Genomic DNA, 16,562 nt, shown 5'->3' with positions numbered 1-16,562 from the left:
CATAAAGCTCTATTTTGGTCTTGTCACTCCAAATTACAGTGTGCCAGAAGCTGTGAGGTGTGTCAAGGTGTTGTTGGGCATATTGTAACCGGGCTTTTTGTGGCATTGGCGCAGTAAAGGCTTCTTTCTGGCAATTTGACAATGCAGCTCATTTTTGTTGAAGTATCCTCGTATTGTGCTCCTTGAAACTACCACACCGTGTTTTTCCAGAGCAGCCTGTATTTCTCCTGAGGTTACTTGTGTTTTTTTTTTTTTTTTATCCCAAACAATTCTTCTGGCAGTTGTGGCTGAAATCTTTCTTGGTCTAGCTGACCTTGGCTTGGTATCAAGAGATCCCTGAATTTTCCACTTCTTAATAGGTGATTGAACAGTACTGACTGGCATTTCAAGGCTTTGGATATCTTTTTATATCCTTTTCCATCTTTATAAAGTTCCATTACCTTGTTACCCAGGTCTTTTGACAGTTCTTTTCTGCTCCCCTTTGCTGAGTATCTAGCCTGCTCAGTGCATCCACATGAGAGCTAACAAACTAATTGACTATTTATATACAGACACTGATTGCAATTTAAAAAGCCACAGGTGTGGAAAATTAACCTTTAATTGGCAGTTTTACCTGTGTGTGTCACCTTGTTTGTCTGTAACAAGGCCAAACATTCAAGGGTACGTAAACTTTTGAATAGGGCCATCCGCGTGATTTCTGTTATAATTATGATTTAAAAAGCAGCCAAACAGCTATGTGATAATAAATGGCTTCATATGATAACCATCCTTCAATAAAAGACATTGTTTTGCATGATTAGTCATATTTTCAAAATCATTGTCAAAATGTCACCCTTTCTGCCAGGGTTTGCAAACTTTTGAGCACAACTGTAAGTCTTTAGCGCTAGGAATTCACAACTATATTCCTAACACTATGGTATGTGCCTGACCCTTTTCTCAGGGTGCCCACTAAACCCCCTACCCCCCCCCCCCCCCCCCCCCAAGCACAAAAGCACAAAAAGGGTTATAAACGTTATTAACACTTACCTTTATTCTGGATCGATTTCCCCAAAGCATGCATTAGAGCGTCCCTATAGGAAAGAACTGAATCAATGCCTTCCTATGGGGATTTTGAAGACACTGGATGTCCTCATGCAAAGTTTGAGGAAGTCCAATGTCATTTAATGGAGACAATCTCCATGAGAAGCAAGACAGTGCTTCTAGACAGCCACTAGAGGCAGTCTTAACCTTGCAAACATTCTCTGAAACTGCAAAGTTTTACACTGCAGATTATGGGACCAGGGACAGTGCACCCAGACCACTTCAAGGAGACCAAGAGGTCTGGGTGCCTAAAGTGTCCCTCTAATGCTGTATCCAGCCAGCTTTTGCAATATCAACTTTGATTATTTTTCCCATTTTGCTTTATCAATTAGAAAGTCTATTGAATTTTTTCAGAGAACACACATCAGGAAGCCACATATTACCATGTGCCAAAATAGGATCCTCAAAGCCAACAAGAAGGTGTCATAACTGCCATAAAAAAACGACAATTACTGCAACTACAATTCGCAGGACTAAAGAACAAGCAAATTATTATTATTATTATTATTATGATGATATTTATAGAGCGCTGTCAAATTCCGCAGCGCTTTACAATGGGTGGACGAACAGACATGTAGTTGTAACCAGACAAGTTGGACACACAGGAACAGAGGGGTTGAGGGCCCTGCTCAATGAGCTTACATGCTAGAGGGAGTGGGGTAAAATGACACAAAAGGTAAGGATAGTATTAGACTAGTGACAGTTGCAGAAGAGGAATCAGTTGGGAGCTATTAACAGTTTAATTGATACACTTTTATGAAGAAGTGGGTTTTTAACGATTTTTGAAGGAGTGGAGACTGGGTGAGCATCTAACGGAGGAGGGAAGCGAGTTCCACAGGAACGGTGCAGCCCTCAAGAAATCTTGAAGGCGAGCATCAGACGTGGGAGTACGGACAGAAGATAGACGTAAGTCTTCAGCAGATCATAAGGGCCTAGACGGGACATACTTGTCTATTAGGGAGGATAGATAGGTGGGAGCAGCATTATGTAGAGATTTGAAAGCAAGAACCAGAATTTTAAATTGAGCTCTATATTTTATAGGAAGTCAATGTAGGGACTGACAGAAGGGTGAGGCATGGGAGGTGCGGGCGGACAGGAAGATGAGACTCGCTGCCACATTCATTATGGACTGTAACGGCGCAAGTTGGGAGCACGTAAGACCACTGAGAAGCGGATTACAAGGCGAGAAAGGACAGTGGAATGGACCAACACCTTAGTCGCATTTGGCGTTAAGTAGGGGCGGATGCGCTCAATGTTTTTAAGATGGAAATGACAGGATTTGGCGATAGAGTGAACATGAGGCTTGAAGGAGAGGTCGGAGTCAAAGAGAACACCTAGGCAGCAAATAATAGCAAACTAAGATTAAATCGGTCTCGAGGACTGCAAATAAGAGGTACCTTGAATTATTAATGTAGGATCAGTATGGGAGTGGTTTTTTGGAAGGCTAAAGGCTGTGCACACAGAGATGTTATGATTGCTTACAATTTTCCCATTTTTTATATAGACATAATGTAGCACTTTGAGACAGTTCCCAATTCTAACAGTTTAATGGAGGACGGCTTAAAGATCCGTTTTAGTGACTTTTTGTATCTTGAAGTATCTTTAAAGCTGACACCCCAATTGTGTAGGAGCCAGAGACTATACCCAACTTAAAATAAAAATCAGGGGCTATAGCTCTTGAATCTTATCCCACTGGATAGAGATCAGATACTGTGGGGAAGGAGCATTTTACTTGTCTTGTTTTTCGTAGATGATGTATGAGTGTAATTTAGTGGCAGCCCAGCCATCTTGTGTTTGTCCAAGTCCGTTCTCCCCATTTTGTCTTACAAGCACTGCAGAGAGAAGAACGGCAGAGAGACGGCTGCTACGATCTTCAAGCTCTGTGCAAAGTGATTCAGATATACGGGGTGATTTACTAAATTGAGAATTTAGAGTGAATTTCAGATTTAAGGTCAGAGAGGGCAAAGTGTCAACATAGCAGACTTAGACAATGTTTCCAAGTTGGCTTTTTTCACCTGTGTGACATTCACTTCGAATTCCCACCTTAGTGAATACGCTTGATAGTGTGATGTTTTTCCTGGGCAGTGTTCATCAGATCGCATCTAGGTCTCAGCCTTGGATTCTATATATTTTATAGACACGGAGCAGTTTATTGTGAAGAGTGAGGTCATTGGGAAACATTGAGAGGTCCACCACCTACCATTCTTTCTGTGTTGCAAAATGCGGAAAAACTAGAGAACCCATGATCTTTGTATGAGGTTTGTTTGTAAGGTGTAACGGTGTGGACTGACGGCTCTGGTGGCTTTGGGAGGTTAGCTGTGGGCACTGCAGTCTGGGCAGTTTTAGAGCCCATGTAGATGTACAATGTCGTTAGGCCTGAGTTGTGTGTTTCGCTGCACTGTGTGTGTCCCTGAGCTGTGTGTGTGACTGGGCTGTGTGTGTCCCTGAGCTGTGTGTGTCCCTGAGCTGTGTGTATCACTGAGCTGTGTGTGACTGGGCTGTGTGTATCACTGAGCTGTGTGTGACTGGGCTGTGTGTATCACTGAGCTGTGTGTGTGACTGGGCTGTGTGTGTCCCTGAGCTGTGTGTGTCCCTGAGCTGTGTGTGTCACTGAGCTGTGTGTATCACTGAGCTGTGTGTGTGACTGGGCTGTGTGTGTGACTGGGCTGTGTGTGACTGAGCTGTGTGTATCACTGAGCTGTGTGTGTGACTGGGCTGTGTGTATCACTGAGCTGTGTGTGTGACTGGGCTGTGTGTATCACTGAGCTGTGTGTGACTGGGCTGTGTGTGTCCCTGAGCTGTGTGTGTGACTGGGCTGTGTGTCCCTGAGCTGTGTGTGTGACTGGGCTGTGTGTATCACTGAGCTGTGTGTGACTGGGCTGTGTGTATCACTGAGCTGTGTGTGACTGAGCTGTGTGTATCACTGAGCTGTGTGTGTGACTGGGCTGTGTGTATCACTGAGCTGTGTGTGACTGGGCTGTGTGTATCACTGAGCTGTGTGTGACTGAGCTGTGTGTATCACTGAGCTGTGTGTGTGACTGGGCTGTGTGTATCACTGAGCTGTGTGTGACTGGGCTGTGTGTGTCCCTGAGCTGTGTGTGTGACTGGGCTGTGTGTCCCTGAGCTGTGTGTGTGACTGGGCTGTGTGTATCACTGAGCTGTGTGTGACTGAGCTGTGTGTATCACTGAGCAGTGTGTCCCCCTGAGCTGTGTGTGTCCCTGAGCTGTGTGTGTCGCTGCACTGTGTGTGAGCCTGAGCTGTGTGTGACTGGGCTGTGTGTATCGCTGCACTGTGTGTGTCCCTGAGCTGTTTATCACTGCACTGTGTGTCCCTGAGCTGTGTGTGTCCCTGAGCTGTGTATCGCTGCACTGTGTGTGTCCCTGAGCTGTGTATCACTGCACTGTGTGTGTCCCTGAGCTGTGTGTGTCCCTGAGCTGTGTATCGCTGCACTGTGTGTGTCCCTGAGCTGTGTGCGTGACTGAGCTGTGTGAATCACTAAGCTGTGTAAAGGTTGTGGTTCTAACTGCAGAGCCCTGTGTTGGTTGTATAGTTGGTGGGTTGCAGTTCTGCCTGCATTGCCCTGGGCTGTGACAGTTGTGTCGTTGTGGGTTTGTGCTTCTGTCTGCAGAGCCCTGTGCTGTGCTGGTTGTGGTTCTAACTGCAGAGCCCTGTGCTGTGCTGGTTGTGGTTCTAACTGCAGAGCCCTGGGCTGTAACAGTTACACTCTTGTTTGTGGTTCTGTCTGCAGAGCCCTATGCTATGCACTAATTATCAAGCCGAGCTGCTCCATCCTGTATCCTGGCTAAATTCAAAGAAGAGCACAGAGGATTAATAACGATGTCTGTCCGGAAACACGGGAAGAGGATTCGTCTATCAATGTTTAATTTATCTATAAATTAATTACTTTTCATAGCAGTAAGGCTTTTCAGAAAATCCTGCCATTTATTGCTCAATCAATGCTTTCCTGTTCATAAAAAAAGAAATACTGCAACCTCCATCATTCTCAGGCAGACTGTGGTGGGAGATGTGTGATTTATAACATCCAGCAGATTAGGGGATACTCACTTACCACACAGTGCCTGAAACTGGTAATTACACCCTGTTCCAAATTATTATGCAAATAATATTTTTCTCATTTACCTAAATAATTGATGTAAATAACAGTCAGCATAATTCTCATGTTATCAACTATTAAGAGTACAATTCAAATGTTATTGAACAAACCTCCTAATGATAACAGTATTTTTTTTAAACATAAAAAACAATGCACTGTTCCAAATTATTACGCACAGTAAGTTTCAAAACACTTTATAGGTTGTGAAGAACTGAGAATTGTCATTTGTTGTGTTTGCAGCATATTTACTGAAATCAAAAGCTATTTCAATCTTATAACAACATTTTAACTTTTTAAACATTTTAACAGGTCACATTACATTTTAACATAGGACCCCTTATTTGATAGCAGCTTCACAAGTCTTGCATCCATTGAACTTGTGAGTTTTTGGACAGTTTCTGCTTGAATTTGTTTGCAAGATGTCATAATAGCCTCCCAGAGCTGCTGTTTGGATGTAAACTGCCTCCCACCCTCATAGATCTTTTGCTTGAGGATGCTCCAAAGGTTCTCAATAGGATTGAGGTCAGGGGAGGATGGAGGCCACACCATGACTTTCTCTCCTTTTGTCCCTATAGCAGCCATTGATGCGGAGGTATTCTTTGCAGCATGAGATGGTGCATTGTCATGCATGAAGATGATTTTATTATGGAAAGCATAGTTCTTCCTTCTGTACCAGGGAATAAAGTGGTCAGTCAGAAACTCCAAATACTTTGCAGGGGTCATCTTTACACCTTCGGGGACCCTAAAGGGGCCGACCAGCTCTTCCCATGATTCCGGCCCAAAATATGACTCCACCACTGCCTTGCTAACGTCGCAGCCGTCCACCAACCATCCACTACTCCATCCATCTGGACCACCCAGGGTTTCACGGCACTCATCAGTGAGCAGGACAGTTTGAAAATTAGTCTTCATGTATTTTTCTGCCCAATGCAGCCATTTTTGTTTGTGAGCATTGGTTAGTGGTGGCCGAATTGAAGGTTTATGCACAGTTGCAATACTCTGGACGACTCTACACCTTAATGTCAGTGGGACTCCAGAGGCTCCAGTAGCTTCCAATATCTGTTTGCTGCTATGTAATGCTATTTTAGCAGCTGCTCTCTTGCATTGATCTGGCAGAAATCTTCCTCAATGTGACTTTATCTGCATGAACCCGTTCTGAATCAGCCACAAATCTTTTAATAGTGCGATGATCACGCTTAAGTTTTCGTGAAATATCTAATGTTTTCATACCTCGTCCAAAGCATTGAACTATTTCAGCAGCAGAGAGATCCTTTTTCTTCCCCATATTGCATGAAAATGTTGATCTGCTTAATAATGTGGAGATTGTTTTCAGTGATCAAAAGAGCCCTGAGACACAATGTCATCCATGAGTTAAACTGAAAAACAAAATATTTAATCTTTGTGACACTTAAATAGAATTTGCATACTAATTTGGAACAGGGTGTGATTAGATTAATACTATTATAGTGTGACCGACCTGATTGGATTGCAAGCTCTTTATGCAAGAGGCTAGATTCTGCACATCCTGTTAAAACAAGTGCTGTACAACCACTAAATTTATATTGTTTATTTTTTGGTGGCTGACTCAGTGGCCGTGCATGTGGATGCATTACTGGCTCTGACTCCCTAACACACGATAGAAGTTAATATTTCCCAGTTGGTCTGAACGGCTTGTTTACTAAAAACAAGCAAGATTCCACCATCAGTACCAAACCACTTTACCAACAACATGCGTTACCCCACCATCAGTACCAAGCCACCTTCCTCACAACATGCGTTACCCCACCACCAGTACCAAGCCACCTTTCCAACAACATGTGGTACCCCACCATCAGTACCAAGCCACCTTACAACAACATGCAGTACCCCACCATCAGTACCAAGCCACCTTCCCAACAACATGCGGTACACCATCATCAGTACCATGCTACCTTCCAAACAACATTCGTTACCCCACCATCAGGACCAAGCCACCTTCCCAACAACATGCGTTACCCCACCATCAGTACCAAGCCACCTTCCCAACAACATGTGGTACCCCACCATCAGTACCAAGCCACCTTCCCAACAACATGTGGTACCCCGCCATCAGTACTAAGTCACCTTCCCATCAACATGCGGTACCCCACCATCAGTACCAAGCCACCTTCCCAACAACATGTGGTACCCCACCATCAGTACCAAGTCACCTTCCCAACAACATGCAGTACCCCACCATCAGTACCAAGCAACCTTCCCAACAACATGCGCTACCCCATCATCAGTACCAAGCCACCTTCCCAACAACATGTGTTACCTCACCATCAGTACCAAGCCACCTTCCCAACAACATCTGGTACCCCACAATCAGTACCAAGCCACCTTCCCAACAACATTCGGTACCCCACCATCAGTACAAAGCCACCTTCCCAACAACATGCGGTACCCCATCATCAGTACCAAGCCACCTTCCTAACAAAATGCATTACCTCCCCATCAGTACCAAGCCACCTTCCCAACAACATGCGGTACCCCACCATCAGGACCAAGCCACCTTCCCAACAACATGCATTACCCCACCATCAGTACCAAGCCACCTTCCCAACAACATGTGGTACCCCATCATCAGTACCAAGTCACCTTCCCAACAACATGTGGTACCCCACCATCAGTACTAAGTCACCTTCCCATCAACATGCGGTACCCCACCATCAGTACCAAGCCACCTTCCCAACAACATGTGGTACCCCACCATCAGTACTAAGTCACCTTCCCATCAACATGCGGTACCCCACCATCAGTACCAAGCCACCTTCCCAACAACATGCAGTACCCCAACATCAGTACCAAGCAACCTTCCCAACAACATGCGCTACCCCATCATCAGTACCAAGCCACCTTCCCAACAACATGTGTTACCTCACCATCAGTACCAAGCCACCTTCCCAACAACATCTGGTACCCCACAATCAGTACCAAGCCACCTTCCCAACAACATTCGGTACCCCACCATCAGTACCAAGCGACCTTCCCAACAACATGCGGTACCCCATCATCAGTACCAAGCCACCTTCCTAACAAAATGCATTACCTCCCCATCAGTACCAAGCCACCTTCCCAACAACATGTGGTACCCCACCATCAGTACCAAGCCACCTTCCCAACAACATGTGGTACCCCGCCATTAGTACCAAGCCACCTTTCTAACAACATGCAGTATACCATCATCAGAAACAAGCCACCTTCCTAACAACATGCGGTACCCCGCCATCAGTACCAAGCCACCTTCCTAACAACATGCGGTACCCCGCCATCAGTACCAAGCCACCTTCCTAACAACATGCAATACCCCATCATCAGTACCAAGCCACCTTCCTAACAACATGCAGTACCCCACCATCAGTACCAAGCCACCTTCCTAACAACATGCAGTACCCCACCATCAGTACCAAGCCACCTTCCTAACAACATGTGGTACCCCATCATCAGTACCAAGCCACCTTCCCAACAACATGTGGTACCCCACCATCAGTACCAAGCCACCTTCCCAACAACATGTGGTACCCCACCATCAGTACCAAGCCACCTTCCTAACAACATGTGGTAGCCCCATCATCAGTACCAAGCCACCTTCCTAACAACATGCGATACCCCATCATCAGTACCAAGTCACCTTCCCAACAACATGTGTTACCTCACCATCAGTACCAAGCCACCTTCCTAACAACATGCGATACCCCATCATCAGTACCATGTTTTATTGAAAATCTTTATTTATTGTTACATATTTTCCACTAGAAAAACAATGAAAGACATAAAAAGAGGCCGAACAATAGTAAAGTGAGCAAGGGTTAGACCTAATAAACGACATACTGTACTATCAAATTAATATATAACAGTACCCAGTATTTACTATATCACCAGGTAACCACAGACGTTCTGCATCAGAGTCTCTAAGTTGTGATTCCGGTAACTACAGAGAGGTTGGGATGATATTAGTAGAATCAACATAACAAACAGTCTCCCCAATTAGTGTATGGCTGTTTATTTCTGTTCTGTTAATGCTTGGTGTGAGTATCTATGGCAGTTACTGTGAATGACACAATTCGTAGAATGTTATTAGAGGTCTGGCTCCGAGCCCCAGGATTGTGAGTGAAGCCATTAAAGGGACACTATAGTGTCAGGAAAACCGCTTGGTTTTCCTGACACTATAGTACCCTGAGGGTGCCCCCATCCTCAGGGTCCCCATCCGGCGGGGCTCCATTACCTCTCCTCCCCCGCCGATGTCAGCAACCTTGTCTGACGTCACTGCGTGGCAATGCTTTCCTATGGACGCTATGCGTGATTGAGGCATAATATGGCACCTCTCAGAAACTGCTATGTTTACATCAGGCAGGGTTAACCCTAACGGGACCTGACACCCAGACCACTTCATTGAGCTGAAGTGGTCTGGGTGACTATAGTGTCCCTTTAAAGGAATTTTAATGCTAATATGAATTTATCTGAAGAACAAATCTATCAAATTATCAATCTTGTTAAATCTAAAATGTAACTGTCGATAAGGTATCGGGAGTGTGGGAGGTTGGGACAATTATTGTAAGCATAAGTCTGTGCTGCAGATAATACCCAAGATCTTATCTAACACCAATGATTTCCTGTACATTCTGGAAATGATCGAGATATATTATTATTTTTATTATTATTATTATTATTATTATTTATAAAGCGCCAGCATGTTCTGTAGCGTTGTGCAATGGGTGGACTAACAGACATGTATTTGTAACCAGACAAGTTTGATGCACAGTAACAGAGGGATTGAGGGCCCTGCTCAATGAGCTTACATGTTAGAGGGAGTGGGGTAAAGTGACAGTAACAGAGGGGTTGAGGGCATTGCTCAATGAGCTTACATGTTAGAGGGAGTGGGGTATAGTGACACAAAGGGTAAGGGTAGGGTAGAAAAGTAGGTAGTTGGTAGGATAGCATTCATTGAGGGGGACACTCTAAGCAACAAAACCACTTCAGTGTAATGAAGTCGTTTTGGTGTATAGATCATTCAGTGTGGCTAGGACTGCAAAACAAAAAGCTCCTAAATGGCAGAGAATTGGCAGAGAATTGAGCAGTGAGACTGAACGATACACCATGTGCACCAAAACTACTTCATTAACCCCTTGAGGAACAAACTTCTGGAATAAAAGGGAATCATGACGTGTCACACATGTCATGTGTCCTTAAGGGGTTAAGCTAAAGTTGTTTTGGTGTTTAGAGTATCAATTCATTTCATGGGGGGCGGCACTGAACAAGCATGCGTCTGATGACGTAAAGGTCACGCGTGCAGTAAATCTACTATTAAAATGAATGGGAGTCCTATGTTCACACTCAGTATGTTCATACTGCGCTGTCCATTCATATCTACAGGAAAAAGCTGAGATTGTTTATAATTACAGAGCACAGTGGTAAGGCGGAAACAACCAAATATATATTTATTAAAGGAATACCCAGCATTCGTCAGGCTCTAAATACAAACTAGAAGAGGTTAAATCAGAATTTTCGATGTGTTTTCTCACATGTGTTTGGAGTGTCCATTTAAAATTCATGACATTTAAGAGTATCCTGGATTTACACACACACATTGTGAATGACTAAACTCAGAATTTTGGGAGATTGAAATCCAAAGTACAAAAGTTAAGTAGTGACTATAGCCGAGTTTGAGAATTTCTCTGAATCGTCTGTTTTGTTAGATTTTGCTATTCAGATTTCACGCCACCACAATGACAAGTTAATTGCGTTAATGTACATTAACCCTGATATCTTCTCTTAATATGAGATTCAGCTCAAAGGACTGCAACGTTCCCAAACAAGTGGCAGCTAAAAACTACCACCAAAACATTGTACCGTGAAAGCCAACAAAGTTCTCTTTTTGTATCTACAAATGAAATTGACTATTTTGTTTAGTTACTTTTAGCTCAAAGGTTTGAATACAAAAACTTCTTACCTGCCAGGCTTCCACTTTTTTAATATCTGCACAGGAACCATTTGTAAAGAGTCCTTTCCCTGGAGTGCACGTATATATATCTTGCAGAGCATGAGCAATAGAGTACACTGCAAGATACACATTGTAGGATATCCGCAAATGAGTAAAATCCAGGTACGGGGTCTCAACACTTGTAATGTTTTCCTGGCCAGTGCATGGGGGTCGAAAAAAAGAACCATTGCCACCTCTGTTGGAATCCTCAGGATTACTCAAAAAAGGAGATGAAAACGAAGGGTTCTTTGTTGTTGTAGGCAAGTAACAATTAAAGGTCTCTTCCCAAAACTCTTTAAGAAAGCCATTCGCATTGGACATCCTGGGATGAACATTGTGAAGAAATTCCCGGAAACCAGGAATCTGTCCTGCTCTTAGTGCAAAGCCAATAGTTCCTCCAATTACATGGAAATATTCTGGAATGGCTATCAGCGAAGAGCTGGCCCAAGCCTCACTAGCCAACCAAATACGCCCTGTGATGTTGCGCTGAACAATCCTCTTGATCAGTGGTTCAAGGTCAGGCCCACTGGAGAAGACAACTATGACCTTGGCTGTAGAATTTTGTATAACATCCACCACTTTTTCTATTTCCTCCATTTCTGTGTACTGAGAGATGAGTTCACTGAAATCTATACAGATGTCTCGTTCCTCAGCCTCTTCACGAAATTTCTCAATTCCTGGTCGCCCATAGTCATCATCAGCAGCAATAGTTCCCACCCAGTTCCAGCCAAAATACTCAATGATGTCAGCCATGGCCGTAGCTTGATGCTCATCATTGGGCATGGTACGCAAGAAAGACTTATACTGGTTCTTGTTGCTGAGAAGACGGCTGGACGAGGCGTAGCTAACCTAGTTGGTGGAATGGAACACTGCAGATTAAAGTCAGACACATATAATGGGAAAAAAAAGGGAACAAGAGGGAAAAGGGATGCATCCTTACAAAAAATAATTTCAAAACACAGCTATAGTTTTGTTTTTTCCCAGAAATATAGAGTTGAGTATTATAATTCTGCTGGTCTGTGACAGTAAGGACAACTATCATCCACATTTTAACTTCTTCTTTAAAAATGTATTATATTTAATGAAAGTTAATATTTGTATATTTTTTCAATTTTATTTAAAGAAAATTTAACTTTTTTTTTACCGGGCTGCCATTCTGGAACAGACTCTACTGTTTTCTAACTAATTTTTTAAGTGCTGCTGCAGTTTCACACAGACCAATCAGAGCACAGGCAAGTTAGCGGCAGTTGGTCAGATGACAGAAGATCTGATCCAAAATGATTAAAAAAAAGTGACATTTTCTAAAAAACCAATATACATCACTTAAAAAATATAATTAACTTTCATTAAATATGCTGAACTTTTAAAAAACGAGAAATTAAAATTTAATGACGGTTGTCCAATAATAAAGTAATTGTGCTATTTTTGACAACAATAGTTATTTGGCACATTGATACTGCAATATTTTTGTTCACCAAAACATTTAATGTTCTATACAGGTAATCAGGGCAGGGTGAAAATTTAATTGTATCCATGCAGGCATTATAAATGCTAGAGATTAAAGCAGTGCTAAATGAGTCAGTGCATTTGTTGTCGTGCAATTTTTTAAAATTTATTTTGTGAGATTTCCTGTGTTTGGACAGCATCATACCATTCAATAGACATGTGCAATTCACTTCATTATGAATGTAAATTCAGACGAATTTCATGCAATTTCGGACATTCAGATGCTTCCGAATGTCTGAAGTGCCGAAGTTCCGAAGTGCCGTAGTTCGGTAGCTCGAAAGTGTCAAACCGAACGACATTGGTCCAAAGTGCCAAAGTGCTTCGGATTTCTGAAAAGTGGCAAAACAAGAGAGAGGGAGGGAAAATTATGTGAATGATGACAGGAATCTTGACTAAGCTAATTCCTGGCACTGGGAGCCCTATAGATGTGTAAGTGGTTGTGGTGGCAGTTGTGGTTGTGGTGGCAGTCCTGGCACTGGGAGCCCTATAGATGTGTAAGGGGTTGTGGTGGCAATGCTGGCACTGGGAGCTCTACAGATGTGTAAGTGGTTGTGGTGGTAATCCTGGCGCTGGGAGCCCTATAGATGTGTAAGTGGTTGTGGTTGTGGTGGTAATCCTGGTACTGGGAGCCCTATGGATGTGTAAGTGGTTGTGGTGGCAGTCCGGGCACTCGGAGCCCTATAGATGTGTAAGTAGTTGTGGTGGCTGTCGTGGTTGTGGTGGCAATCTTGGCACTGGGAGCCCTACAGAAGTGTAAGAGGTTGTGGTAGCAGTATGAGCACTGGGAGCCCTACAGATGTGTAAGTGGTTATGGTGGCAGTCCTGGCACTCGGAACCCAAACCAATTTTTTTGCCCATGCACATCCCTACCATTCAACACAGAAAGGTATGAAGTCGGGGCTGGGATTAGTCTGGGCCAGCCAGTAATATCCTGTGTGGCACTGGTGATGCCATAAGTTACAGACTTGCCCAGACCTTGCCTTAAAATGTGACATGCGCCAGTCACACTTCCCAGTACTCAGGACAGCCCACGTGCAGAGCACTGTTGATTTTCTTGGAGCTGAATGAATCGAGTATAACTTGCAGAACATGAATGCATTTTGTGATGTGCTCTGGCTGTGTGGCTTTTAATCTCTTTTGTACCCAGATGTAAGGCACTAGTGGGACAGCAGCCCTACCAAATGTAGATTGGTTGGGAGATCCACAGTAACACATACACAGTACACAAAGTATAAGATTTGCCTAAAGCAATGGATTGAACAGTGACATGGTTCCGCAGACTGACTACTGAGCTGATAATTTAATACTAATACTGTATCCATCATTCTACTACCAGACTGCAATGATCATATTATATTAACATCAGTGGGAGATTTGGGTGTGAACAACCCTATTCTCATTTCATCATGGAGTTAAGTTCTCCTTCCTTCTGTGTTTCCTCCTGTGTTTACTTGTAAAGAACAAATTTCATAGCCGTTCGTTGTTTCCAAATCACCTATATTGTGCCACCACACGTGACCTGATAGAGTTACAGCCCCTTCGGGTCTTTGCAGCACTGATGTGGCTTTCGTTAGCCCTTTCTGTTCTCCAATAAATCATAGCTGATAAATAATTAGTAATAATTTGTTTTGGTTACCTGGGGTATGTGAAACAGTCCTAGCAAGTTGGCCACAGCTGTGGAGATACCTGATCCCGTTGCGCCCACCACAGCGATGGTAGACGGCATGTGTTCTGAACAGTTACAGAAATCGTCCAGGTTTAACGAGTCGATCTTATTCTGGGCCACAAAACTGAGCGTGGCCTCCAGAGCTTTGGAGACGGTATTACATGTGTCGAATATCCTATACCCCAGGGTAATATTCGGCAGAAGAGAGTTGGAATTGTTTATTTCTTCAATGGCAAAGATCATGGCTTGCAACCAACGAAAACCACGGAAATTGTATCTGGGAAGGAAGGACAGATCGTGACAATTGTTAATAAAGAAACTTTCCTAAATAAAACAACCTAATTTGAACACAAATACCGGATTATCTTCTTAACGATCTATTTTTAATGATGTACAAGTTTGTGTCTTTAGAACATGTGAATCGAGATGTGTTTGTTCATCAATGACTGTCTGTCATTAAAATAAATTGAAAGCTGCAGCTATGTTCCATGGCTGCCCAAGTCTTTACAGAGGTTTTATCGATCCTTTGATGAGTTTCCACCACTCCCAAGGCCAGTTCGAAGTATAGATTTAGAGCTTGAGTTTGGCTCCTTAACCCCTTAAGGACCAAACTTCTGGAATAAAAGGGAATCATGACATGTCACACATGTCATGTGTCCTTAAGGGGTTAATAAACTCCTCTATCCTACAAACCGGTGTCTGGGGTGAAATTAAAATGCACACTATTGTTATCAGATGAGATGGGAAATTGACTAAACCAGATATTTCCTTCCTATGTTTATACATGTGGTTTTTTTTTTTTAATGTACTTATGATGAAATGAGAACAAAGTGAAGAGATGGAAACTTGGATGTCTTGAAGGTCATAAGGATTGATTAACGTGTGAAATCTTGCCTGCAAACCTTTCAATCTAGCAGCAGAGGCCTCGATTTAATATGATTTTCAAATTATGTAATATTCTTGCATAAACTTTTAAAGTGATTTGTTTTGGAAAATATTTTTATATTTTGATATGTTTTGATATATTATATAAATATGTTTTGATACTTTATTATTTTGAAGAAAAGGGTTCTTAAAAAGTTTTTCCAAAAATATTAGATAATTTGAAATGCATTAACAAAAATATTAAATCGAGGCCAGAAATTTCAAACAAATATGGTTTTATGCCAGAGATTACATAATACTAATTGTCATATTTCCACATGGGTCATAGCTCTGTCTCCCTGTAGATAGATTGATAGACAGACAGACAGACAAACAGATAAATAGATAGATAGGTAGGGATAGATGGATAGACAGACAGACAGATAAATAGATTGATAGATAGACAGACAATTACATAGATAGATAGATAGATAGATAGATAAATAGAAAGATAGATAGATAGATAGATAGATAGTGAGATGGGTAGATAGATAGATAGAAAGATAGATAGATAGATAGATAGATAGATCGTGAGATAGCTAGATAGGTAGATATATAGTGAGATAGGTAGATAGATAGATAGATAGATACTGAGATGGGTAGATAGATAGATAGATAGTGAGATAGATAGATAGATAGATAGATAGATAGAGATAGATAGATAGATAGTGAGATAGGTGGATAGGTAGATAGATAGATAGATAGTGAGATAGATAGATAGATAGATAGTGAGATAGGTAGATAGATAGATAGATAGATAGATAGATAGTGAGATAGGTAGATAGATAGATAGATAGATAGATAGATAGTGAGATAGGTAGATAGATAGATAGATAGTGAGATAGGTAGTGAGATAGGTAGATAGATAGATAGTGAGATAGGTAGATAGATAGATAGTGAGATAGATAGATAGATAGATAGATATAGAGATATATAGATAGATAGATATATGTAGAGATAGATAAATAGATAGTGAGATAGATAGATAGATAGTGAGATAGATAGATAGTGAGATAGGTAGACAGATAGATGGATAGATAGATAGTGAGATAGATAGATAGTGAGATAGATAGATAGATAGATAGATAGATAGATAGTGAGATAGATAGATAGTGAGATAGGTAGATAGATAGTGAGATAGGTAGATAGATAGATAGATATATAGATAGATAGATCGTGAGATAGGTAGATAGATAGATAGTGAGATAGGTAGATAGATAGATGATAGATAGATAGTGAGATAGATAGATAGATAGTGAGATAGGTAGAT

The 16,562-nt window shown here is 42.2% G+C and overlaps 1 protein-coding gene across 1 annotated transcript in view; it reads right to left on the bottom strand.

Moving 5' to 3' along the window:
- The window catches only part of CASR (calcium sensing receptor), a 226,746-nt gene that overhangs the window by 94,380 nt on the left and 115,804 nt on the right, over window positions 1-16,562 (bottom strand). Inside the window, exons 4-5 of the mRNA XM_063446317.1 lie at window positions 14,339-14,645; window positions 11,167-12,045 (exon numbers count right to left, since the gene is read on the bottom strand). Of these exons, the coding sequence (XP_063302387.1) occupies window positions 11,167-12,045; window positions 14,339-14,645 (1,186 nt within the window). The remainder of the gene's footprint in view (window positions 1-11,166; window positions 12,046-14,338; window positions 14,646-16,562) is intronic.

Source organism: Pelobates fuscus, chromosome 1 (assembly GCF_036172605.1).
Source record: "Pelobates fuscus isolate aPelFus1 chromosome 1, aPelFus1.pri, whole genome shotgun sequence".
In the NCBI taxonomy this organism is placed as follows: Eukaryota; Metazoa; Chordata; class Amphibia; order Anura; family Pelobatidae; genus Pelobates; species Pelobates fuscus.
Note: the sequence above shows the minus strand (reverse complement) of the source record. Positions and strands in the feature narration are given on the sequence as shown.